Source organism: Arvicola amphibius, chromosome 2 (genome assembly GCF_903992535.2).
Source record: "Arvicola amphibius chromosome 2, mArvAmp1.2, whole genome shotgun sequence".
Lineage (NCBI taxonomy): Eukaryota > Metazoa > Chordata > Mammalia > Rodentia > Cricetidae > Arvicola > Arvicola amphibius.
In genome coordinates this window covers 13,288,692-13,315,718 of record NC_052048.2, presented here as the reverse complement: position 1 = coordinate 13,315,718, position 27,027 = coordinate 13,288,692, and the positions used below count along the sequence as shown (strand labels likewise).

The 27,027-nt window shown below is 42.7% G+C and overlaps 1 protein-coding gene across 1 annotated transcript in view; it reads left to right on the top strand.

Moving 5' to 3' along the window:
* The window catches only part of Ptpro (protein tyrosine phosphatase receptor type O), a 133,070-nt gene that overhangs the window by 44,582 nt on the left and 61,461 nt on the right, over positions 1 to 27,027 (top strand). Inside the window, exons 13-20 of the mRNA XM_042054499.1 lie at positions 1,107 to 1,547; positions 4,293 to 4,454; positions 8,542 to 8,738; positions 14,659 to 14,779; positions 15,540 to 15,733; positions 16,838 to 16,949; positions 22,670 to 22,821; positions 23,860 to 23,980. Coding sequence (XP_041910433.1) covers positions 1,107 to 1,547; positions 4,293 to 4,454; positions 8,542 to 8,738; positions 14,659 to 14,779; positions 15,540 to 15,733; positions 16,838 to 16,949; positions 22,670 to 22,821; positions 23,860 to 23,980 — 1,500 coding nt within the window. The remainder of the gene's footprint in view (positions 1 to 1,106; positions 1,548 to 4,292; positions 4,455 to 8,541; positions 8,739 to 14,658; positions 14,780 to 15,539; positions 15,734 to 16,837; positions 16,950 to 22,669; positions 22,822 to 23,859; positions 23,981 to 27,027) is intronic.

Genomic DNA, 27,027 nt, shown 5'->3' with positions numbered 1-27,027 from the left:
TACTGCTGGAGAGCCCATTCTCATGAGGATGGGATTCATCAGGACAGACCACCCAGGCCCCTTTCTGTCTGGAATTCTGTGTCAGGATTCCCAGTTCATTCCATCAAGACAGGAAGATCTTAACAAGTAATTCCTCTTAAATCGACACCGGCCATTCTAATTGCATTTTTCATATTCTGTTCTGATAAAGACACATCTATGACCACTCTTTTTCATCTGGACATGGTCCTAATTCTAAGAAAGATGAAAATATAGAGACCAATGAGGCAAGCAATCTGTCCTCAGAAAGGGTGTCATCTGACACAAAGGGCAGCAGGGCAGAATGAGATCAGAAGCGCAGCAGAGCTATGAAGGAGGGGGATGGATCTCTGCCTAGATGTCCATGGAGAGAGCATTGGAGGGGCCATTTGATAGGCGTCTAGAAACTGTTGTGGGCAGAGAATGTAACAGTTGTCTTTATGACTTGCTATCTGTAGAGAAAACATGTTTCCATAATACATAGTTCCTCTGTGCTCATATGGTTCATTTCAGAGATGGGACTGTGTATTCTGATAGCTAAAACCAAATCATATTGACGTTTTAAGATACTCAGGGACAGAGACACGTTTTCTTAAAGTCAGATTGTTTTGCATAACTCTGCTTGAGAAGTCCAATTACTACATCAACATGTACAGTCTCACAATGTTACGAGTGAGATGCTGAGAGGTAGAAATATATATATATATATATATATATATATATATATATATTACAAAATGTTAGAAGTTTATATATGATTTGCTTTAAAACCTCAATTATTCATAACACTTTCTCTGTGGCTGTCCAGAGATGCAGCCTAACCATCTGAGAGGTCAATCTCCGGGACCCACATGAAAGAAGGACAGACCCAACTTTTTGAAATTATCCTCTGATCTCCATATGTTGTGGCATGTGGATACACGTGCGCGCGCACACACACAACCCCCATAAAAGTTTTTAATTTTTTTTCTGTATATTAGAAGCAAAGTTAAACTGTACTTGATAAGTCTGCATGTTGGACTCAAGAGTAAATGAATATTCAGTTCACAGTTAAAAAGCTACTTGAAAATGAAAACTCTCTTCCACAGCTCCATATCCTCCGCGAAATATCTCCGTTCGCTTTGTCAACTTGAACAAGAACTGGGAAGAGCCAAGTGGGAGCTTCCCGGATGACTCATTCCTCAAACGGCAGGATACAACTGGAAGGGACAGACTCTTCCATTTCCCGGAAGAAACTCCAGAGACTCCACCCAGCAATGTGTCTTCCGGTTGGCCTGACCTAAACGGCACGGACTATGAAAGCACATCTCAACCCTACTGGTGGGACAGCGCGTCTGCGACCCCCGAGAACGAGGAGGACTTCGTCAGCGTGCTGCCTGTGGACTATGAGAGCGACACCACACTCAGCCGGACAGAGAAGCCCACGTCTGACCCTTTCTCAGCCTTCCCGGTGCAGATGACGCTGAGCTGGTTACCGCCCAAACCGCCCACAGCCTTCGATGGGTTCAATATCCTCATAGAGAGGGAAGGTGAGGCAGCCGGGAGTTGGAGGACGTAAATGGCACCAAGGGAGGGGAACTGAAGTGATTTTGAAACCTGAACTCAGGGAGGGAGATGGACACGCGAGGTCAAAGAGAGACTTTAATTAACTATTGTATATGGCCTGAAGGCAGAAAACCAAAATACACAGATTAGATCAGAATTTTAATATTTGGGTGATTTTCAAGTTACAGCCATTGCAAACTTTACACATTTCTCTGGCCAGCATTTCACATACCCCAGGCCTCTAAAGACTTTATATTCAGAAATCCTTTGAACTAGAAACAGGACCACCAAACATAACACAGCCTACCCTTAAGAAATGTTGTTTACTTAAGTGCATAGTTGAGGCTACAATGAAGAGTCCTTCTACAAAGTGACTACTTCCAGATGTCTGTGCTCCATGGCCAGCTTGAGTACAATGGATGTGGCCTTTGGATCTGGTGATCAAATTTGCCCCATCGAGTTCATAGTAAATGGAAAATAGGCAGGAGATGATAGTATCCCCACCATAGTCGATACACATCCATCATTTGAAATTATGTATGTGTGTATGCGCGTATGTGCATGCAAAAGATAAGAGAGGGAGAGTTTATGTGTGCCTGTAAGTCTGTGCTTGCATGCACATGTATGTGTGTGCATGCGTGCGTGCATGTATGTCTGTGTGTGCATGTGCGTGCAAGAGAGAAAAGAGAAAGAGTTTATATGTGTGCCTATAAGTCTGTATGTTTGCGCACACATGTATGTGTGTGTACATATGTGTGTGTGTGCATGTGTGTGTGCGCGCATGCTATTTTTTGAGACAGGGCCTTGTATCGCCTTGGTTGGCCTCATATTTGATGTGTAGCTGAGGATTATCTTGGGCTTCTGGCCTTCACGCCTTCACCTCTAAGTGCTATGATTACAAGTGTGTGCCGCCACACTCACCAGACTCATACATTGTATTATATCATATTATAGTATATACTATATGAATTTATAAAAGCAGAGCCATAGCATAGCTCCACTGTTGATTTTTTGTGTTGTTTACTGCTTGCTAGGGTTTAGCAAGAGCTCATGCCATTTCTGTTTTCCTGCCTAGTATTTAGAGAGCAAAAGTTGCGCAATCATCCAAGTTTGGAGCTAAAATGGCAGCCTTTATTTTACAGTGGGACTTTAGAATCATGTTGCCTTATTGTCAAAGCTGGTTGACTTTTATTTAACAAAATGAGACAAAATAACTCATCATTCTTTATTCTAGACAATAGTAATCAGCAACATTCTAATGTCGCCTGAAATTGTTGGTCACTATAGGTATTTACTAGTTGTCTATTTGTTGTTGTTGTTGTTGTTGTTGTTGTTCTTCTTCTTCTTCTTCTTCTTCCTCTTCCTCTTCCTCTTCCTCTTCCTTCTTCCTTTCTCCTTGCTCCTTCCTTCTCCTCCTTCTCCTTCTCCTTCTCCTTCTCCTTCCCCTTCCCCTTCCCCTTCCCCTTCCCGTTCCCCTTCCCCTTCCCCTTCCCCTTCCCCTTCCCCTTCCCCTTCCCCTTCTCCTTCTCCTTCTTTTGAGACAGGATTTCTCAGCGGTTTTAGTTTTGGAGCCTATCCTGGAACTAGCTCTTGTAGACCAAGCTGGCCTCGAACTCACAGAGATCCACCTGCCTCTGCCTCTGCCTCTGCCTCTGCCCCTGCCCCTGCCCCTGCCCCTGCCCCTGCCCCTGCCCCTGCCCCTGCCCCTGCCCCTTCCCCTTCTCCTTCTCCTTCTTTTGAGACAGGATTTCTCAGCGGTTTTAGTTTTGGAGCCTATCCTGGAACTAGCTCTTGTAGACCAAGCTGGCCTCGAACTCACAGAGATCCACCTGCCTCTGCCTCTGCCTCTGCCCCTGCCCCTGCCCCTGCCCCTGCCCCTGCCCCTGCCCCTGCCCCTGCCCCTGCCCCTGCCCCTGCCCCCCTAGTACTGGGATTAAAGGCATGTGCCACCACCCCCAGTTGCCTATTTGTTCTTAAAGTTCCTTTCATCTTATGTTTTTTGTTTGTTTGTTTGTTTCTCAGTTTACTCTATGGAACCGAGTATTTTGTAACTCAAAGCACTTTTTTACAGCCTATTTTCAAGAAAGTTCAATTAAATCATGTATTTATCTGACTGTACTGTGCTTTTTTGGAGACTGCTGTTGCCAAATAATAGTAACAGCTTCAACTGAAATTATAAACTGCGGGAGGCAGACACAGAGGCCGCTTAGAATAAACTTTACCGTCTGCGGTGCTGGAGCAGATAGATGGGGAGGGTGGGGGAGCTGGCGTGTCTTTGAATCAGAAGTAACCCAATATTTAAAAGACATTTAATGCTGCAGAAACTTAGTGAGGTATTTAGTGAGAACTAATTATGTATTGTCTTTTCCAAAGTCATACAGGGAGGGTAGTGAACGCTGTCTTTCCCTCAAAGCCCATTTCTCTTGTGTACACGATTGTGTTAGGGGTGTGTGTGTTAATACCATGCACCCGTGTGATGGACTGAGACACTACATTTTAGGTTTGACATTTTAAAGTATTATGAATACAACTTGAACTTGAATTGACTTTTCTCATTTCTAGTGCCTTCGTCTTAGAGGTATGGTTGAATTTGGGAAAAAAAGAAAGAAATGCAATAATAAATTTTACAAACCTAACCAGTTTATCTGTATCCTGGGCCCTGCCAGGTGTCAATTCACATGTCTTCTAATTTTGCCTTTTTTTGTGTGGCTCTTTTGCATTTGATCTAGAGAACTTTACTGACTATTTGACAGTGGATGAAGAAGCCCACGAGTTTGTTGCAGAACTGAAGGAGCCTGGGAAATACAAACTCTCGGTGACAACCTTTAGTTCCTCAGGAGTCTGTGAGCCTCGGAAAAGCCAGTCAGCGAAGTCGCTCAGCTTTTATATCAGTGAGTAGCCGAGGGACGATCCTGCACTTACAGGGGAGCTGGAAGCATGGAACTGCTGAGGTCAGTGATGCCTGGGTGTCAGTGATCCACCAGCCCCAGGGATGCTGGAGTACCTCCGGATCAGGGGACGGTGTGCAGGAAAAGAAGTACATGTATATTTAATAGCAAATCCGCCTCAGGAGTTAACCACAGGATTTTTTTTGGTCACTGTTGTGATAATTGAACATTTATTAAGCCGGCCTTCCACACCTGCTATAACCATGTCTCCAAGGATGTGCACACACAGTTTGGGAAATATCACTTTTGTTTGAGGCTGTAATGAAATTTAGCTTTATAGGATTATGTGGGGGAGAAAAACTCCAGCTGATTCAAGCCTTCCGGGTCTCCCCACAGTTGGCAGGAGAAGACAGGGAGTCCTCAAGGCCCAGTACTGAGTTAAGGGGAGGCTTCTAAGTATCCTGGGAGCTTTGACAACAGAGCAAAAGTGGGGCTCTCTGAGCTACAGAAACTCTTTAGACAAACGCTGGCCACTGGAAGCCCACAGGCTGAAAATCAGTTACTTAGCTTACCGGACGCTAAGTGTGCCTTTACATTCACAAAAACCAAAGTCAGAAAACAGATTAAATAAAGGTAGCTTTACAAAGGCAATAGTCTGTATAACTTCTGTCCTCTCCCCAAAGGGTCCAAATACTACCTTGCCTGAAATAACCTTCAAAGGGTAGGTAGTCAGAGGCAGGAGATCAGCTCACTTAGCAGCTTCAACACACTAAAAATCTTCCCACACAACATTTACACTTAAGGAACAAAGCCCAGCACCACAGAGAGGCCTCTAGGGTCTGTCTTCAAAGGGACAAAGGACATTGAGAATCACCTGGGGTGTGTATCAGATATAAAAGATGTTTCTATACGAGATCACCCATGACAGAGCACCAAGGTGAGCCTTCAGTCTTCTCTCGATTCTGAAAACCTTTTGCTAACCAGGAGGTCACCTTGCTCAAGTGTACAGCAAGTGCTGATGGCTGCCATGAAAACTCAGTGCATGGTGACAGCCACGTTGGCCTTTCTTTTCTTCGCACTTCAGGTGCGTTCCACAGCACAGAGCACAAAGCATAGAACTTGGTATGGGAGATTTGGCTAGATTTTTTTGGTCATATATTCTTTTTAAATTTTTTATTGTGCTATCTATTTTCCTCCCCTCCTCTCCCTTCAGTGCCTGTCTCATTCTGTGTGTCTGTGGGGGCATACATACATCTCACGATGCACTTGTGGAATCAGAGGCAAGCTCACGGGAATCAGTTCTCTACTTCTACCACACAGGATCAAAAATCAAACTCAGGCCCTTGGACTTTCCCAAAAGTATCTTTCCTTCTGAGCCACCTCTCCGGCCTTCAGATGACTTCTTAACCAGACCGTAGAGCCACTGTGAACAGGATTATTGTAAAGAGATTGCTTTTAGTATATGCATGAAAAACTTTTGTCAATGAAAGGATGATATTTTAAGTGCTTGAAATAGTCTATTTAAGTGCACAGATGCCAAGTACAGTTGCTCCTTTGGTTTAAAACAATGTATCAGACTGTAGATACAAATACTTGTACTTACTGGGGAGGTGAGTAAGCACAAACTAAATAGTGCTTTCAGTCCATGCTGACGGGATTAATAACATCAAGATGTATGTACATGTTACTACATCACGATTCACATTTGTGTAGAGTTGAAGCCTTTCCCAAACATGAGAATATTGGCACACACATCCTTACATCATCCCCCTCTGGTCCTATCAAGAGCATGCTTGTTTTCAGTGCTGGGGACTGAACTCGGAGCCTCTTTATGATTGACAAGCACTACCACCGTGCTGCATCCTCAATTCCTCATTATATTTGTATTTTAAGACAGGGTCTCACTCAGCTGCTTAAGTTGGCTTTGGACTCCTAATGGAGTTCAGATAGGCCTTGATCCTACCACTCATCTGCCTGGCCTTCCAGATAGCTAGGATTCACAAGTTTGCTCCGCCATGCCTGGCTTGGAGGAACACATCTGCCGTTCCCATATTTTACTGTGACTTTCACATGTGTCAAGACCAAGACTGGAGTTGAAGGTTCTCTGATGATGTCGTATTCCATGGCACTGGCAGTGTCCCTTACCTTAGAGTCAACTGTGCTGCCAGATCCAAACACTCACTGTCTTCATGACATTGGACAGAGCATCTGAATCTCTGAGATCCAGTTTCCTTATTAAAAAGTTAAGGCGCTGTATCTCTTATCTTTTATTCATATGTATCTATGCATGTATTTAATTTTTGAGAAGAGTCTCGTGCCCCTAACTCAGGCTAACCTCAAACCCACTATGCAGCTGAAGAGAATCTCGAAGACCTGATCCTCTTGCCTTCGGGTGCCGGGATTACAGGTATACAACATCACACCCGGCTTATGGGGTGCTGGGTCTCTGGAATGGCTGAGTCTAGCTCTGTAAAAGCTAGAGTCATCAGAGAGGAAGGAGCCTCAGTTGAGAAAATTCCTCCATGAGACCCAGCTATAAGGCATTTTCTCAATTAGCGATCAATGCTGGAGGGCCCAGCCCATAGGGGATGGTGCCATCCCTGGGCTAGTCCTAGATTCTATAAGAAAGCAGGCTGTGTAAGACAGGGGAAGCAAGCCAGTAAGCAGCTCTCCTCCATGGCTTTTGCATCAGCTCCAGCTTTAGGATCCTGTCCTGTCTGAGTTCCTGTCCTGACTTCCTCCAGTGATGGACTATGGACTATGATCAGGAAATGTAAGCCAAAAAAAAAAAAAAAAAAAAAAAAAAAAAAAAAAAAAAAAAAAAAAAAAAAAAAAAAAACCTTCCCTAACCAACCTGCTTTTTGGTCATGGTATTTTGTTGTAGCCAGAGAAACCCTAAGACAGTATCAAACCCACCCAGGGCTTCGTGCGTGCCGTATAGGCAAACAGTCCACCAATTGAACAGCACCCCTTGTCCACCCAGGATCTCTTCTTTTCTAGTGTTACACGTGGTCCATTTGCACACACTGTAACCCAGTTTCGGAGTCGCTGACCCACTCGGAGAAAACTGTACCAATGACAATGAGAAAATAAGAACCTTGGGTCAACACTTTTCATGGGTCCATGGCGCTCCATCCAGAAAGCCATATGCATGGTTAAGAACACGGAGTTTTAAAATTCATTGTCTGAGAATTTCATGCGTGTGCATAAAATGTTTTGTTCAAACCCAACTCCCAGACCCTAAAAACATGTATTGATAAAGTCTGACATCACATTTGTAAATCATGAATTTTTAAAAAAGAAATCCTATCCACTGCAGTTTCTTAATTTAAACTTGAGATTTAAGACCCGTACTTTTCTCCCTGATTTGGGATAAGTATTAACAAACTAGAATGGGAAGCATTTGAAATAGAGCCTGATTGTAAAGGGCTCATCTCTCCGTCTTCACATCACTTTTACAGTATGACTTGGCTCACACCACTTACGGGAGTCTGCGCCATCCTCTTTAGTGGAGCCGCCTGCTCCTTGCATGTCACTTTGCAAACTGAATGAAGGAAATACAGGAAAGGTGGGTGTGGTGGAGGAGAATGTTTATCGTAGATATGAGGAAGCGCATAGGCAGAGCCAGCTGAAAGGGTCCAGGTGGTACCTCCACAGAGAACGTCATCATACAACCCCTCCCCATTCCTCAAATATCACCCAGGATTTAGGCATCTTCTTGAACCCCGCCAGCCTATTGCCCATTTCATTAAGGCAGCCACAACCTGTCTCTTGGTTACTTTACTACATTTCATTTGTTTGCATAAGATTATGGTAGCGGCTGCTTTGCAGCTCAAAGCAATTATTTCTAGAAAGACCCTCCTAGCGAAGGAATTACAAACACTGATGAAATGCCACAGTATCACGCCCTCTGATGAAGATTTCACTGGAATATTCTCAGACGTACCTGACAACTGAAATCGAACCTGTTTTTATCATTGCTGCTGCTGACACTATTACATAGAGCACATAATGACCATTAAGTCTAGAATCTTCTGTCTCCACTAGCTCAGCATACAACCTCCCTTTTACTGTGATTTGCGATGTCCAGGCCCTACAGGAGAGTGGATGGAGGAGCTGACCGAGAAGCCCCAGCACGTGAGTGTCCACGTCTTAAGCTCAACCACAGCGGTGATGTCGTGGACATCTTCGCAGGAGAACTACAACAGCACCATTGTGTCTGTGGTGTCCCTGACCTGCCAGAAGCAGAAGGAGAGCCAGCGGCTAGAGAAGCAGTACTGTACCCAGGTAAGGGGCACTAGGACAAACACCCTGGAGGCCGCTTGAAATTCAGCCCGTGGCGATGCGAGATGGACCCTTCCCCCAAGTCATGCACATTAGCAAGACCTTCCTCAGCATCCAGGAAATGAGTGGGCATGGCTGGGCAGTTCCTCTGCTCTTCTCACGTTTGTCAGAGGTCACCGTCCCATCACTTCCTTGTCCTACTCAAGAGCCTCTGCTGAGTGCCTACTGTGTGTCCAGAGCTCAGAGAGATGCCGGAGTCTGAGGTCAATTCGAAGCATTCCGACCTTGCCCAGCAGTGCGTTCACAATGGAGAGAATAACCAAAATGAGTACAGGATGACTGAGCCTCATCTCAGAATCCCAAGCTAGCAATAGATGATCCCTGAGTTCACAAAAGGAGGGTCTGTCCGTATTCTAATACAGGTGGTGAGGACGGAGTACCAAAAGTGGTCAAAGAAATCCTTCCTTAGGGAGGAGACAGCAAGCAGAATGCTGAGTCTCTTAGAAGGGTTCGGTGCTCCGTGCATTGTCTCATTTAGGTTTTATCTTTGAAAGTAACGAGGCCCCTACAAAATAAGTTTAAAAGCAAAAGTTTATAAACTATAACAATTTTCTTTTCACCAATTCCCCCCAAAAAGCCCAGTTTTGACTGATAAGGGGGACCTAAACAGCCACAGGGAGGCCTGAGGCAGGGGGAAAGGATATGCAAATTAGTATCCTTGTGATTGGCTAGACATGGACACCTACAGCCAATCATTAGTGCGGGAGCCCTGGGCTAGTTCTATAAAAGGTAGCTTTTGTTTTTTCCCTAGGCCGGCTGGGGATGGGGTTGGGGTGGGGGGGGGGGGCTGGGCTGGGGGTTGCCATCTCCTCCTGTGGCGACCATCTGAGACACTTCCCTTCCTCTGGGGAAATTAGGCATCTGTGAAATTCAAGGGGTGAGAGATTTTAAGTTGATAAGATTGATTTGGGCACCACGGCTTTGGAGAACTAAACGCTTTCGGAGGCTGAGATAAGCCCTTCCTAGAGGCTGAAGCCACCCCCTTGGCTCAATTAAATTAAGGAGTAAATATGCTAAGCCGATTAGCTAGCAATCACAGCTCCTTTTTCAGCTCATTAGTTTCCTTCCCGAAACATACCCAACCTAACTGACTTTACGCTGGTGGGAAAACGTATTTCCTTCATGGACAGTGACCTGGAACTCCACTGTGCAAGGTACATTTCCTTCTTGTCCCTTCTAATGTTACAGATTATGAATCTTTCTCCTGGGAGCCCAGAGGAAAGGTTCTTATAGATACCATAAATTATCAGTGATCCAGAAAAGACCTCTCCAGCTGGATCATCACACCATCCACTTGAAATGCAACATTAAGCCCTTAAGGATAATGGATGGGCAAGGCTGATGTTTAAGAGTGTGAGCCCAGCATTCCAGGTGTCCTCTCAACTAATACAAGACTTTCTGAGGATCATCATAATGTTATACCTCCAGTATCCATGATCCATGGCTCCAACACACAGACACACACACACACACACACACAACATCTGCACTTACATATAATTTTCAGATGGAAAACTAAATTCAAAATGTCTCAACAGGGCTAGAAAGATGGCTCATCAGAGTGCTGCTGGCAAAATCATGAGGATCCACGTTCAGATTCTAGAATCCACTTAACAAGCCAGGCATCCAGAAACTAGCAGTAATGCCCGCTCTGAGAGCTCCTAAAACCTCTTCTAGCTGCCACATGCACAAGCATGCATGCTATCAAAACATGCGTACCTGCTGCATGGACACAGACATGCATACATGTATAAATAAATAAATTAGCTAATCCTTTTTTTTACAACTATTCTCGGGCTATCCATTCACAGAGATGTTGACCGTAAAGTCACCATTTAATCTGTGTTCTATAAGAAACCTTGTTAATTCTCAAAAGTAAGTGTGCTCTGAGTATCTTCTCAAAAGACTTAACACGCCATCACTACTAACAGACCAGGGATATGAGTGCCATAGGAGACATGCATGCATCTTTATCCTTATATGGGATCTGCCTTGGTCCATGAACGCTGTGTGACTGCTTGCACAAGTGCATAATAATGAAACAAAAGCAGATGAGAAAAATAGACACATCAGCCTTTCAACTGTATGAAGGAAGAAATGATTGGCCCAAGAGGCAGGATATGTAAGGGACTTCCTGGGAGCCACCAAGCTGACTGGTGTCAAAGCAGGGCCCTCCCCACAATGCTCTGTCTTCACAGCTGCTGGTGGTCCTGGGGACAGTTTGTGTTGCCTCATGGGGTGGGGAAAGGGTACAGAGACAGCCAATGTGAGCGTCTAGAGCACAGACAACTGCACCACATAAATGAGGGTTTCAGACTTGACCTTCACAGTTACCAGCTCTGAGAACCCAAGTGATCTTTCCCATGCAGCTCTCTCTGTGTCTCTCTGTCTCTGTCTCCCCATCCCCCCCCCACCTATTTAATGTTATGTGTAAGGGTGTTTTGCCTGCAAGTGTGTCTGTGTATCACATGCATTCCTGGTGCCTACAAAGGCCAGAAGAGGACATCAGATCCCCTGGGGCTGGAGTTCTAGGTGGTTGTGAGCTGCTCTGTGGGGGCTAGGAATTGAACCAAGGTCCTCTGAGAGAGAGAGAGAGAGAGAGAGAGAGAGAGAGAGAGAGAGAGAGAGAGAGATCCTTAACTGTTGAGCTCTCATGTACTTCTCGATGTCTTTTCCTGTGATATTGAGAGAAATCAATCCTACCTCACACAGTTTTAGTAAGGGAAAACAGAGCTGGTGTCTAACATAGTGTTTGGAGGATACTAAAAAAGGAAAAGACGGCCAACTTGTGTTGTTATTTAGGCTTCGCCAGATGTCTCTCAGTTCAAGGGAGAGTGAGAGTGGCTGTCTGGGCTCTGAGTAGAAAAGCCCGTCAGACTGAAATGAATGTACATCAAAGAGCTAATGAAGAAAGCATCACAAGGGTGGACCATCTCAGACTTGGGAAAACCTTCATGCTTACCTCATTCAACCCACCACTTAAGAGACTCTTTGTTGGGTTTCTTCCAACTGTTCTCCTTAGGGTTTTTCTTGTTGTGTTTTAGCTCAGTAGGGACAGTCGGAGTCAGAGTCTTTTGGGAGATGTATTGAATTTAGTAGAGTCATCCGGGTTGAAGGTAAAGCTAGCAAGGGAAAAAAGAATTATAGACTAAGTATGAATTAAGCGGAAAGAATTAACAGTATATTTGTTATTATATTAACTATATGTCTTATTACTTTTATTAATATATTGATTTTATATTATATTCATTGATTCAATATTGATTGGTTTATTGGCTAGGTCACTAATTAGAAAAATAGCACAGGAGAATTAAGGTGTAAATATAGGCTTATACCACAACAGATATTTAGGGATCCAAGGGGTGGGTGAATTGATGGTTTTTTTTTTTTATAAAGATGGGTAGTTTGCAATGATCATGTCCTTTTGTCTTTTTTTACAAAGCAATGTGACTTTTTCCTACATGTCGTTAGTTTGTCTAAAAGCCATCGTTTCCTAGGGTGGGTTCGTGCCGGCTAAGTGACTGTGACTCCGGTGTTCCATGAAGAGTTAGAAACAGGCGCTGCCTAAAACATCATCCGACCGGGAGTGACAACACACCCTGGGACAGCCTACACAGCTTGCATCTTAAGCTGCTCTAAATAGCAGCACGCGTGATTAAGGAGTCAACTGAGCATTTACACGTGGGTCAGATGTCGTAGCAAAAACAAAACTCTCTAGCAATGTCGCTAACGCCCCCCACGCGTGTCGCTCAACAGCACATTATTCCACACATGCAAGAGGGTCGTCTAGAAGGCCAGCTGGCATGCTGCGACCTGTGGGACAGGAGCACAACGTCCATTGCGTGTGCTCGTGTGTAGGATGAACAACTGATCCATTGAGTGAGCATGACTTTTGTCACATAGAATTTAATTTTACTAAAGCTGTATTGTCTGTCATGCACAACATGCACTCTCTATTTTATTTTCTGAGACCAGAGTTTCACATAGCTCATGCTGGTCTCCACCATACTATATAGTTTAGGCTGGCCTTGAACTCCTATTCTTCCTTGACTCTACCTCCCAAAGGGTTAGGATTCTGCAATGTGCCGCCATGCCCAGCACTTAATCCTGATCACAAGTGTGTCTCTTTAGTGAGAATCATAATGAGTAGCTTTGACTGTAAGTGTTATTATAAAGAAATCTAAATATGGGTAAGATATTACCATAAAAGGCTGTAAACAGACAAAGAAGGGGAGAGTACTAATTAACGATTCCAGCATCATCTTCTCTAATGTGCCGCACCCATTTTGGGGATAGAGTAGGCTGTGTTCTAATCGAATCGTGACATGTCTAATACACATAACCAGCTTCTGAAACACAACATTAGAATTCATGTCACTAGCATTGTTTATCATTCAGTTTTTAATGAGACTTTTTAAAACACAGCATAAACTGGAAACAAAGTTGTTGGCCGTCAGTTTTGCTCATTCCTGCCGAAGTTTTGCATCTTATGTACCTCAGACGTCAAAACAATTGATCCTGAGAGTAAATGCGTCTTATACTCTGGTCTAAACATCCGCACCCTTAAGCTCTGTTATTACCTACATTACAATAATGAAGAAACAAAGGTAACAACTTTAAATAAAGTATAAATAAGTCCTTGTGTTTATAGAGAACATAGTTGGGGTTTTATTTTAAGCAATCTGAAAAGAATTAGTTTGTCTCCCTAAGTAAATCTGCCGTATTTAGTTAGACATCCTAACATCAAAGCTGGAACTAGAGAGATGACTCCTAGGGTAAGGTGCCTGACACACAGTGTAAGGACCAGAGGCAGATGCTCAGAACCTTTGCAAAAAGCCAGACAGGGTAGCAGAACCTTGTAATTGCAGCTCTGGGAGGCAGAAACTGGCCAGCCAGTTTAGGCAACGGTGAGTACCAGGTTCTGACGGAGACTGTCTCAAAAATGTGTAGAGTGACGGACAAAGACACCTGAAAATAGCCTCTGGCCGCCACACGTGCAAACATGAGTGCACAGGTACACACATATACATCATACAAATATACACACATGTACACAACATATACATAGTCACATTAAATCCACTCACTTCTTAACCTTTAATTAAAACACCAATCTTGTATATACCAACATTCATCTGGAATAAATCCACTTTGTTCAGATGTATGCTCCTACTATTTCTCTCTGTATCACACTGGTCACATAACCTATAAAAATGGAGAACTGAGACACGCTCTCGATGACATCATTTTATAAGGTTACAATAGACTTGCAAAGTGCTTACAGCTGTACCTTGGCTTGCCCTGGGTGCAGATTAGAAGTCCCAGCACTGGGCTTCTCTTCCCAGTGGTGAATCTGACCTTGGCCATTCTCTGGCTTTTACATTTCTCTATCTATTAAATCAGAAATCTAAATGGGTAATCTCTGAGGTCACTTCCATCTCTATAATTAGATATTTTATGCTTCTAAGTGACGAGAGACTAAAGACAATTCCGCACTGATCTTGGCATGTCGTCAGCTGACACTACAATTTAGGATGTCAGGCTGCCCTCATGGTATTCCTGATTTGATTATGGTTCCGGGAGGATGCAGCGCTGGTGTGCATGGTTACAGTTGACAGTGATGCATAGAGAGGAGCCCCTGGGACATATTAAATCCGCTCACAAAATTTGAATGTTCTGGGTCTCCTTCCGAATTCACAGAAACTATAAATCAGCCTAATATTTTAAATCAAGCCTTCCTGGGCATGAATTAAAGATCCTGGATTTCAAAGTCAACTATTACACTCTGGCAACTTTGTACAGCTTTTCTGTCACACCCTGAAAGCCTAGATCTACATAAATCTTTTTGGATGTTTGATTTAAGGTGAACTCAAGCAAACCTATTATTGAGAATCTGGTTCCCGGTGCCCAGTACCAGGTTGTGATGTACCTAAGAAAAGGCCCTCTGATTGGGCCACCATCTGATCCTGTGACATTTGCCATTGGTAAGTTGTTAGCCACAGAAATAATGACCCGTCTTTACCAGACTGCTGTTTGAAAAGGCACAGTCTTCAGGCTGAACTCATTACATATAGAAAAGTACTGGAGATGTGTTCAATATTTCTGCATTAGATTACAGGTTTTTCAATATTTATGGGAGTTAATTTCCAGGGGATGTCTCCCCACACATGGAGCTGAAGCCAAAAGTCATAGATATTTTAGTTATTCGTGTGTATGTATAACCCATGGACACCTTTTTGAACACTTTAGCCATAGCTGGCTCCATCTTTTATAACATCTAATACAGTATAGAAACTACACTAAGAGTTTATTGTGTTGTTTAGAAAGGAGTAACTCTTAGAAGATACGTTTTTTTTTTTAACTGCAATTTTGTCGGAGATCAAGAATGTAGATTTACCATGAGATGACAACTATACTCGACAGTAAGGCTTACAGGGCAGCCCATGGGCATAGTAAATCCATCCATAAAGTCTACACCTGTTGCTCATTGAATTAAGTAAATGGATTCCAGTACCTGCTATTGTGAAGGACTGACTACTTCAAATAAGCAAAATTGTATGTTCGGAAGTCATCTTTCTGTTTACTACAAAGGGGAGAAAGTCAGAGGTAAATATATCTACTCTGGTTTTTCAGCACGGTGTTAAGAAAATGACAGTTCTGATTGTTCAGTTTTTAAGCCATTGTGAGGATACTAATATTCCCTCCTGGTTTTCTCTCTTTCTTCTCTGTCCCTCTCCCTTTTAGTTCCCACTGGGATAAAGGACTTAATGCTCTATGCCTTGGGTCCCACGGCAGTAGTACTGAGCTGGACCCGACCTTACTTGGGAGTGTTCAGAAAATACGTGGTTGAAATGTTTTATTTCAACCCTACCACCATGACCTCAGAGTGGACAACCTACTACGAAATAGCAGCGACCGTCTCTTTAACAGCATCTGTGGTAATCCTCCCTTAGCCCGCTGGTGCACTCTTGTGTAAATGGCCATGCCTGTGTCACAAGTATGTTAGAGAGAGTCATCTGTAAATTAGGTCATTTGGCAAGTAAGCATAGGTAAATAGCAATTTTCAAGGCCCTAGGTTTTTCATTTAATTGTTGTTAAATTTTTATTTAGTTTATTTAGTTTTGTTTTGTCTTGTTGGTTTTAAGACAGCATCACGTAGCCAAGGATGACCATGAACCTCCTTGAAAGTGTTAGAATTGCATGTAAGCAAGTACCAGGCCACTCTTACTTTTGATTTGGTTGCTAGTCTGTGGCTTTATTTTTCTCTTAGGTTTTGATTCTGCATTGTCTTGGGAGAAAGAAAGGAAGAAAGAGATAGAGGGAGAGAGACAGACAGACACACACACACAGAGAAAGAGAGAGAGAGAAACAGAGAGACAGAGACAGAGAAAGAGAGAGAGAGAATTATGCAACTACCGTTTACCCCTGATGGTATTTTTCTCTTAATGAATTTTCTCAAATCCGAGTAGAACCACCCACACTAACATTCCTATCACACAAGAGGCTTCTCTCTGGCCTTCAACAGCTGACCAACACTGTCAGTCTCTAGCTCTGACTCTTGGCTTGTGCAGATGATTAAATACCTATATTGCTAAGCCTTGGAAACAGCTTTCAAAGCTTAGGTAATTACTGCTCTTTCTGAGACCAGATTCATTTTGCAAAGTGCAGGCTACCTACGCATGACACATAAAGCATACAATTGCTGCTTAGCATCATGCTTGACTACTGCTCCTTTTTCTTAGAAGCAGGGAAATAAATGTGTGCAGACATTTATAAATAAGTGGCACTTCATTGTGCAGTATAACCTTGGAAATGGTGAAGTAATACCCGTATTTATCTGTCTTCGAATCATCATTTTAAATTATATATATCTCATTTCATTTACGGCTGATTTCACTTCAAAAATAATTCTAAAGACATAGAAAAAGAAAACAAAAAAGTATTCGGTGATATTTATTGTGACCCATGGAATATAAATCAACTCCATAAATACTGTTTTCCTCCTAGTCGTTTGTCTCCTGATTTCCCCCATCCTTTTCCAGAGAATAGCAAATTTATTGCCAGCGTGGTACTACAACTTTCGGGTAACCATGGTTACGTGGGGAGATCCAGAATTGAGCTGTTGTGACAGTTCCACCATCAGCTTCATAACAGGTGAGTTCTGGAAGAAAGGGTCCATGAGAGAATGCCATCTTGAGCAGGTACCAAAGGATCTTATGATCAGAAAGTACCAGTCATTAGTCATTGGCCTGGCATATTCATGAAAGAAACATCCTTGGTACTGGTCTTTCATGATTTAGTGGCCAACATAAAAACTGAAAGTATGATTTGAAAATCAACAATTCCTGCCCTTGACTCTTACTCATTTGGAGTCAGGGGCTCTCTAGCCAGCATCCATCCGAATAGAGCTGGAGGCTGAAAACGTAGCCTTCAGCTTCTCCTGCACCCTTGATTGATGTTACACATTAGGTTATCAAATCTGGGAGAGAGCTTCATTCCCTTGTTAGTACTCCGTTTCTGCACTCACCGGCTGATGGTACTAGAGCGCTGCAGGCATTGGAAGAAGTGGTCACTTCATTGGGGCCTTGCCTCAGGTCTCTGTGAGCTTGAGGAAGCTGACTTCCACATGCCTCAGGTCTGTGTAAGACACAGAAGAGGTTGTGTTGTGAAGTGTCTATCATTACAAGCAATGATGACTTCTCCATTGAACAAGCTGCTTAGCAAAACACATGGCCCAATGTTTAGGTGCTTAAATTAAGTCAGTCTTAGTCCCTCAAATTGTGCACTTACATCAGTGACAATTGCAGAAGAAAGGAAGATGGAAAAGTCACTTAAGGACTACCTATGGTCCAGGTGGCTCACAACCACCTGGAACGCGAGCTTAGAGACTGGATGCCCTCTGTGGCCTCCATGGGCACCTGCACTCACCAACATTAACCTCACACAGATACCTAAGTACACAGAATTAATTAAAAATAAAGTAAATCTTAAAAATAAAAGAAGCACTAAACCCTTGTTCAGACTAATGTTGTTCAAGAACTTCCTTTGGGCATAGAGCTGTGTTGGGAAGGTGGTAGAGGCAATTACTTGTAAAATGCCACTTCCCTTAATTGCCCCTAGCGAGTGCACTTTCTGCTCCACATGCCAATAGTCATATGAGAAGGAGTAGGAGGGAAAATCCTGGGGCAGGAGGGAGTACCAATGACTAGGTCAACTCTATGGTCATCTCTCAAACTACATCAATAAGCACATGGTTAACCCCAGTTAAACTTCACTATAGCACAAATTCTTGCAGGTTTGCTTCATGGACATTTGCCCTTAGAGAGTGGGTGACCTTTCCTCCAAAGACAAGACAGTAACCTTTAAAAAGACTTGGTTTTTTAACTTGCTCTGATCATTTCTTTTGTTTTTTCTTTTCTTTTCTTTCTATTTTTGGGTTCTTTGAGACAGGTTTCTCTGTAGCTTCGGAGCCTGCCCTGGAACTAGCTTTTGTAGACCAGGCTGGCCTTGAACTCACAGAGATCCGCCTGCCTCTGTCTCTCAAGTGCTGGGATTAAAGTTGTGTGCCACAGCCCAACTACTCTGCTCATTCCTGGTTGCGGACATTTGAGTGAAACAGCTTAATGATTTTGAACTTGTTCCCAGCAGCAGAATTATACAAGATCCTGTCAATGGATCCATAGAGCAAACGTTCTTCCATTAGACTATCGCCTCCACAGAGTCTTGGTCAGCAGCAAGAGTGAACTAATGTGAGTCTGGGCTCTGTCTGCAGTAGTGCAGTATGCCTCTTCAAACAATGACTTGAAGAGATGGCTCAACAGTGAATGCCTGCTGCTCTTGCTGAGGACCTGGGTTCAGTTCCCATCGTTCCTGTCAGATGGTTTATAACCACCCATAGCTACAGTTCCAAGGGATCTGGTGTTCAATTCTGGCCTCTTTGGACACCGCCATCTTGTGCACAACCTCTTTCCCAGGGTACACACACATATGTAAGAGGAGGGCCCGCTTGTTCTTTCTGGCCACCAGGTTAATTTAGCCCGGAAATAACTACACAGAAATTGTATTAATTAAATCACTGCTTAGCCCATTATCTCTAGACTCTTATTGGCTAACTCTTATATTAATTTAACCCATTTTTATTAATCTGTATATTGCCACGTGGCAGTGGCTTACTGGGAAAGATTCTAACCAGCGACCATCTCAGGCTGAGGATCCATGGCATCTCTCTGACTCTGCTTTCTTCCTCCCAGCCTTCAATTCTGTTTTCCCCACCTTTCACTATCAAAAGGCCAAGGCAGTTTCTTTATTCATTAACCAATGAAAGCAATGCATGAACAGAAGAACCTCCTACACCACACCTACACATAATTAAAAATAAAAATAAAATCTTTTAGATAAAGAAAATTAGGACCTGCCTGGGGTCGAGCAAACTTTACGACAGTTTAGATGGGATGTATCGTTCAAATAAATAATGGGTCTCCAATAGTTATCTGCCTTAGTGACTAATTTACTATCTCCAATAACATGATCTTTGAGAATTTACTTTTTCCTGAGGAACAGCTTAATCCAGCTGACATTAACTCTATAGTTTTATCACAACTGTCTTCAATTTTCATGTCTAAAAACTAGGTTTAGTAATAGAACAGTATAAGAATTAAACGATATCATAAAAGTCATTAGAATACACTAGCAGGGTTTGGAGATAGCTCAGTGGGTGAAGCATTTGCTGAACACAGACAAAGATCTATGTTCAAACCCCTAGGACCTTAGTTAGACGTGAAATGAAATGAAATGAAATGAAATGGTGGGCTCCAGGAGCAGAAAGGATTTCATCATTTAAAAAAATGTGGAAAGCAAGATATCCCTTTCTACGTATGGCCTCTGCATACATAAGCATGAGCAAGCCCACCTACATAACAAACACCACAAATCTACAAAATTTAAATTACACATACACACATGTGTACACACACATATACATATGTGTATATATTTATATATTAAACTGGTTGAAATTCTAGCCATTTGATTCTTTACTTGACTTATTTACCATTTCAGACAAGAATCTTATTTTTTAATGAGATTCTCATATATTACTTTCTTATGTTTTGATTTTTAATCCAAATTATCAATTGTATGGTGTAAAAGGAAACTAGCAAGCTGGCCTAGAAACACAGGTCATTAATCCCAGCTACCTGGGAGACTGACACAGGAGGATCACAAGTTCAAGGCCAGCCTGGGTTACAGGGTGAATTCAAAGCCAGCCTGAGCCACCTAGTGGGGCTTTGTCTCAAAAAACACCGCAGGAGAATGGGTGTGTAGATTAGTATTAGAGGTCCAGTTCTCAGTACTCCCATCACCAAATGAAATAAAAACAGAATGTTTAAATTAAGCAGGACTTATTCGAACCTCAATCTACTATCAGGGTTAGGCAATTTGTCTGAAAGCCAAATTCATGGTAATTATGTGAATATACCAAACAGTGATAAATAAACAACTAGTGACATCTTGTGGCCTTTAAAAGCAACAAGTACCAAATCTGAAGGCCCAGCTCTGTGAGGAGGAGCAGGCACAAACTTCTAGGTTTACAATTTCGAGTATTTCTTGCCCTCACCAAAATCAGAATGTAAAGAAAATGCCATTGAACAAGCAATGTATAGTTATCTATAGATGATGAAGTATACTGGAATATCTTAAGAGGCTATCAAGAAGTCATAGGCATATCTCTGCATTAGATTATTATGAAATATGATGTGGGCATTTTTGTCTTACATTACTATGGCAGACTATCCCAAGACAACCAACTTATAGGAAGGAAATTTTCTTATAACTCATGGTTTCTGAAGTTTTAATAACAGTGAGGCAGCATGTAGCAATCTGGAGTAGTAAAGCCACTCGCATCAGAAAAGTGGACAGAGCAAGAGGAAGAGACCTGGCACAAAGCATATGCTTCCAGGTCAAATCCCCAGGCACCGCCTTCCTCTCACTAGGCCCCACCCCTAAGATTTTCATCACCCCTCCAGCCTTTGAATGGATATTCAGGATCCTAGCAGGAAGAGCATCTCTGATCATTAGGGACTGTGTTAGACACAAGAAGGGGAGAGCATCTCTGGCACTTAGGGATTGTGTTGTTAGACACACAGGAAGGGGAGAGCATCTCTGGCACTTAGGGATTATGTTGTTAGACGCAGGGGAAGGGGAGAGCATCTCTAATCATTAGGGATTGTGTTAGACACAGGAAGGGGAGAGCATCTCTGATCATTAGGGATTGTGTTAGTAGACATACAGGAAGGGACTGCTCACACTTCACAGGAAACAGATGAGTGATTGGTATAGACATGCATGTAAACACGTGTCCCATGTAAGGTATTATGCTCGTGTTGTAAGTTACACACATGCTCTAAGTCCTTCAGTAACTAATAGGTTTTGAAATTGTCTACTGAGAATCCATGTCACCTAATAGTTTCCGATTAAAGAACCTAATTCTTACAATTTCTGGAAATTTTACTTTAAAGATTTTGACTGATCTTATGCCGTGTCTCGAGGCGAAGTGCTTGCTTTCCAGCCAATTTGCACGTGCAATTTTAATTTAATTGCATATTTATTCTCTAAGATCTTTAGAATTTTAGGATACTTTAAAAGATAATTAAAATATGCTCTCAGAGCTTATATGATATGAAGTTTAAATAAACTTTCCTCATCAGCAAAAATTACATTTTAAATTAAATAATTTTAATTTTAAAGTGTTAGAATATGAATTAAAGAAATAACCTAAATGTTAGACGAAAGCTTTGGGGCATGATTTTAAAAATCTATTCTTTCTTTACTGCTTATGTCTGCATTTACTGAGAGTCCACTTTCTGAAAAGCATGGTGTAGTCGATTTTTTTTTCTCTTCGCCCTGGGTGGGGGAGCTCACCCAGCTTTCAAATAAACACACAGAGACTATTATTACTTATGAATACCTAACCTTAGCTTGGCTTGTTTCTAGCCAGCTTTTCTTAAATTATCCCATCCACCTTTTGCCTCTGGGCTTTATCTTTCTCTATTCTACATACCTTTCTTTCCTTCTTACTTTGTGGCTTACTATGTACCTCGGTGGCTAGTCCCTGGCATCCTCCTCTCCTTCTTTTCTTTCTCCTCCCTCTTCTCTCTTCTATTTATTCTCTCTGTCTAGCAGCCACACCTGTTTCTCTCTCCTGCCTTGCTATTGGCCATTCAGTTCTTTATAACCCAGTCAGGCAAAGTAACACAGCTTCACAGAGTTAAACAAACGCAACTTGAAAGAATGCAAAGCATCTTGGTGTTATAAAACAAATGTTCTACAACATCTTCAACTAATTTTCTACAACAGCACAGGGGTTGATTCTGTCAGTGAAGTCACCATGTTATGCTAGGGAAGTAACAGTTGTCTGTCCTTCCGTCATGGTTGTCTTCTGTTTCTTCCCATCTCCCCTATTGTTCTTTAGTCTCCTAAGCATCTTTAATGCACCACAGTGACAGATTTAATATTACAGGCCCCAAATCTTCCAATATTGTTGTGATAATTACCTTCACAATGCCTTTTAACACTGAGGGATGTACCCAATATGCCCAAACATTCAAACATTTCAGGCATCTTGAAACTGTAATTTAGACAGGAGCCGTTGATATCTCTGGCTGGGATGGGTCCAGCTATCTTGTGCCTGAGATGTGCAAAGTTGGTTCCATATAGCAATGTACCACTGACCTCCATTTTTGTTTCAGAGATATAGTCATGTGATGTGAAGTTGAATTTTCTAAGTCAGCTTCAGCTGGGATCTCAGGCTTTGTAAAGAAGTAGTACCTCAGTCCTTAGCCTCCTGTTCTGAGCTGTACCTCTTTCCTTCCTTGCAGCTCCCGTGGCTCCAGACATCACCTCTGTGGAGTACTACAACAGCCTGCTGTACATCAGTTGGACCTATGGGGATGACCACACTGACCTGTCCCATTCTAGGATGCTGCACTGGATGGTGGTGGCAGAAGGGAAGAAGAAAATTAAAAAGAGTGTATGTTTCTTCGAGTTCTGACATCCGACATCTAAACAGTTGGTTGCATGAGTTGTTGACCACCCTTAAGCTTATCTTTTCATCTTTGATGGGGAGCTGAAATCAGTGTTGCTACTGATCTCACTTATAATTAAAGTTGCAGTCTAAGAGCTGAGTGTAGGGAATACTGAGAAGGTGGGGGAGCCATGAGAAGGGTTTAAGGTCATCTTCAACTACACAGCAAGCTCAAGGCCATCCTAGGCTACGTGAGGCCCTGTCTCAAAAACCAATAAACAAAGTTATAATCGAATCTTTTTCTTCAGAAGGCTAAATATTTGCAAACAAACCATCCCTTAACATATATCAATATTTTCATCACTTATCCCCAATACCTAAATATCTGGGTGCCTTTGGAGTATTGATTTCTTCTCTCCTGATTTATTAAGCTTATTGATCAGGTAGTTAGTTAGGGTACAGATAAACTATTGCAGCCAAAACAAACAAAAAGAGTGAATTAAATAATATAGAAAATGAAGAACTCCCTAGTCTTTCCTCTGTTGCCCCACCCACTGCTAGGTGGAGTACTTATTTACACAGAGGAGGCTTCACCATCTAAACTCTGAGTTGCCCAAGTGGCTTTCATTTGCAATCCATTGGTCAGAATTCAGCCACACAATCCCGTCCAGCTTTGTAGAAGACAGGAAATAGAGTCTACAGGCAGGAGGCCGTGAGTGTACAGACATTCTGGAACTGTATATTAACTGCCTTTTCTAAAAGCTGTAGTGAATATGTGGGATGGCATCAGAGCAACGGCCACTTCAAATAAGGGAACACATTACAGAGTTGTTCGAGTTGATATGTATTGTACACTTTAAGACAGCTTGCAGTCATACGATCCAATCAAGCAATGATAAAGTTAATTGTAGGTTGCAGTGTAAACTCATGGGAAAGGGACTGTTTGATAGAGCCCTGGAGTTAGTAGCTGTGGACTCACTGTGCAGGGTGAGAGGCTGGCTTGTTCATTCCACACTGAGGACACAAATCTTGATGGTCTCGCAGGTAACACGCAACGTCATGACTGCCATTCTCAGCCTGCCTCCAGGAGATATCTACAACCTCTCTGTCACAGCCTGCACTGAGAGAGGGAGCAACACTTCCATGCTCCGCCTTGTCAAGCTAGGTAGGAAGAGTGCACTGGTGAGGGGAGAAGATGCTGTATTGGTGGGAGCAGCATTGTGGGTCAAGGGAAAAGATGTTGTGTTGGGGGGAGCAGCACTGTGGGTTGGGATGGAGATGCTGTGTTGGGGGGAGCAGCACTGTGGGTCAGGATGGAGATGCTGTGTTGGGGGAGCAGCACTGTGGGCCAGGGTGGAGATGCTGTGTTAGGGGGAACAGCACTGTGGATCAGGGGTGGAGATGCTGTGTTGGGGGGAGCAGCACTGTGGGTCAGAGTGGAGATGATGTGTTTGGGGGAGCTGCACTGTGGGTCAGGGGTGAAGATGCTGTGTTGGGGGAGCAGCACTGGGGGTCAGGGTGAAGATGCTGTGTAGGGGGAGCAGCACTATGGGTCAGGGTGGAGATGCTGTGTTGTGGGGAGTAGCTGCGACATCGACATTTGCCCATCTTAGCAGCATTGGAGGACCCAAATAGACTTAGGAATTTAGAAATCAAAGGCCTTGCTGGTTAACTAGTTCAGTGTCTTCACCTGATTCAGCACCTTTCCCTGTCATGAAATATCCTGTTGCAAGGAACCACTTGGTCGTCCCAGCCGCCCAGAACTGAAATAATCACACAGAAACTGTATTATTTAAATCACTGCTTGGCCCATTAGCTCTAGCTTCTTATTGGCTAACTGATATTAATTTAACCCATTTCTATTAATCTGTGTATTGCCAGGAGGCAGTGACTTACCAGGTAAAATTCCCAGCGTCTGTCTCTGGCGGGCTCCGTGATGTCTCTCCCCCACTCCACCTTTTTTCCTCCCAATATTCAGGTCTGTCTTCCCTATCTACCTAAGTTCTGCCCTGTCAACAGGCCAAGGCAGTTTCTTTATTCATTAACCAAGAAAAGCAACACACAAACAGAAGGACCACCCACACCAGTATCCGTTAGTAATTTAGATTGAATAAAATATCTTAACTTTATTAAAGTTAACATCATTTCATAATTCCAATAAAATAAACATAAGGAGAAAATAATGTATAACAGGGAACTCAAAGGGAAAGACAGACTCACTCTCATTAGCCAAGAGAAGATTCCACCTATGTGTTACCTAATATAGGCTCCCTGCAGGCATGTTCAGACACAGCTATTTCCTCTGATAGGACTGCATGATGCCTATGCATAGCAAACAGGACTGAGTTTGGGCTTTAAGAAATGAAGAGATCAGTAGAAGTCCAGAAAAGGAATATAAAAAGTAGAAAAGGGAGTCTGGAGAACGGCTCAGGGGCTAAGTGCTTACTACTCTCTGCGAGGACTTAGATCTCAGCACCCCATACCAGACAGTTCACAAACAGCTTTCATCGCCCCTTCTGGGTACTGTGGACACCTGTACACACACATGCACAAACACACACACACACACACACACACACACACACACACACACACAAATACAGTAAAAGATATCCTTAAAAATAAGGAAAGGAATCAATGTTAAAAAAAAATAGATTAATTAATTCCTCATAAATAACTGAGCAAGCATGAACACGAGTATGGCTTAGAATGAAGCTGAAGTTACAGTGAGTGACAAGAAACTAGAAGCGTTAGCATGTAGAAGTGTTAACATGCAGAAGTGTTAGCATGTAGGGAGACACCCAGGAAAACTGCCTTAACTGGAGAGGTAGCAGACCAAGATAAAGAGCACAGGAAGCTAGCTTTACTTCCAGTAACCTGATGTATTTGATTATAAGGTGGCAGAGAGGGGCTCTAAGGCTCTAAACACAAAGAAATAATGACGTGGGTATGCCAATAAGCCCAACTTGATCCTTACATATTGAAGGAACTTTACAGTTTGCCTAACACTGCCCCCAGTGGGTACATGCAATCACAACAATAAGTCATTGAAAACTCTACCATGTATTAAGACCACATTTCATTTTTTAAGGTGAAAGGGAGTTTGGAAAATGTCAATCTCTCATTGGCCATGGGTGATAGAGGGTGAGCTGGGAGAGAGTTGTATGTTAGTCTTCTGGGGCATCATTACTGTAAATGTAGCCACATAGAAGCAGATGCATGCTGAAGGCAGGAGGGATCAAGCTGAGCCTGGGTGATAGGGTGACATGCTGTCGCACACTACATGAAACAGAAAGTAAATGCATCACATCACTATCCAAGGCTTGTGGCAGAAAGTTCAGCATTTTGTGTGTGTGTTTCAAAATTAAAATGTGTAGTATGACAAAAATCATATACATTTTCTAAATAGTTACTACAACTTGCTGCCATCTCTGTTTCAGACACAGGCTAACTTTTTGCTTGTGCTCAAACGTGTTCATGGGAATTTCAAAACATTTTTATTATTGCTTATGCTCATATCAGTAGCTATGAGTAAAGAGGCTCACACACGTGTAGCTCACTAGAAGGGGCTCACACAGGCCTAGCTCACTAGAAGCACAAACACCCTGGAGTTGTATTGATGTCGGGAAGGTACTGTTAGAAATGCTAGGAAATCAGAAACAATGGGCTGGGGAACCAGCTCCTCAGATAAGTGCTCACTGCCAATCTGGCACAGCGTTTAATCCCTGGAATCCAGGTAGAGAAAGGAGAGAAATGACCCCTGCAAATTGTCCTTGGACCTCTGCGTGTGTGCTGTGGCATCATGTTGGCATCATGTTTCCCCACTCCCCAACAAAGAAAAAAATGTAAAAACAAAAAAAAAAGTTTTAAAGAAAGGAGAATCTTCAACAAAACAGCATTTTCTTTAGCATTCCCAATAAAGTCATTCCTCTTCACCTCCACGTCTGAGAAGGTCTCTGATTCTCATCTGCATGGTGCAAGTCAGATCTTTGCTGAGACACGGATGCTACAAGCAGAAGAGAAGTGATGAATAATTTTAAAGTTGTACTTTAATTTGATGCTAAAATCATTATTTATGACAACTTTTTAAAAATTAATTTACTTAATTCCTTACAAATGTCTAATATCATGAAATAGAAAAGCATGTACAATTTCTATTCATGATGGGCTTATTCTGGTATCATATCAGAAAGTCACAAGGTGATTGACCAG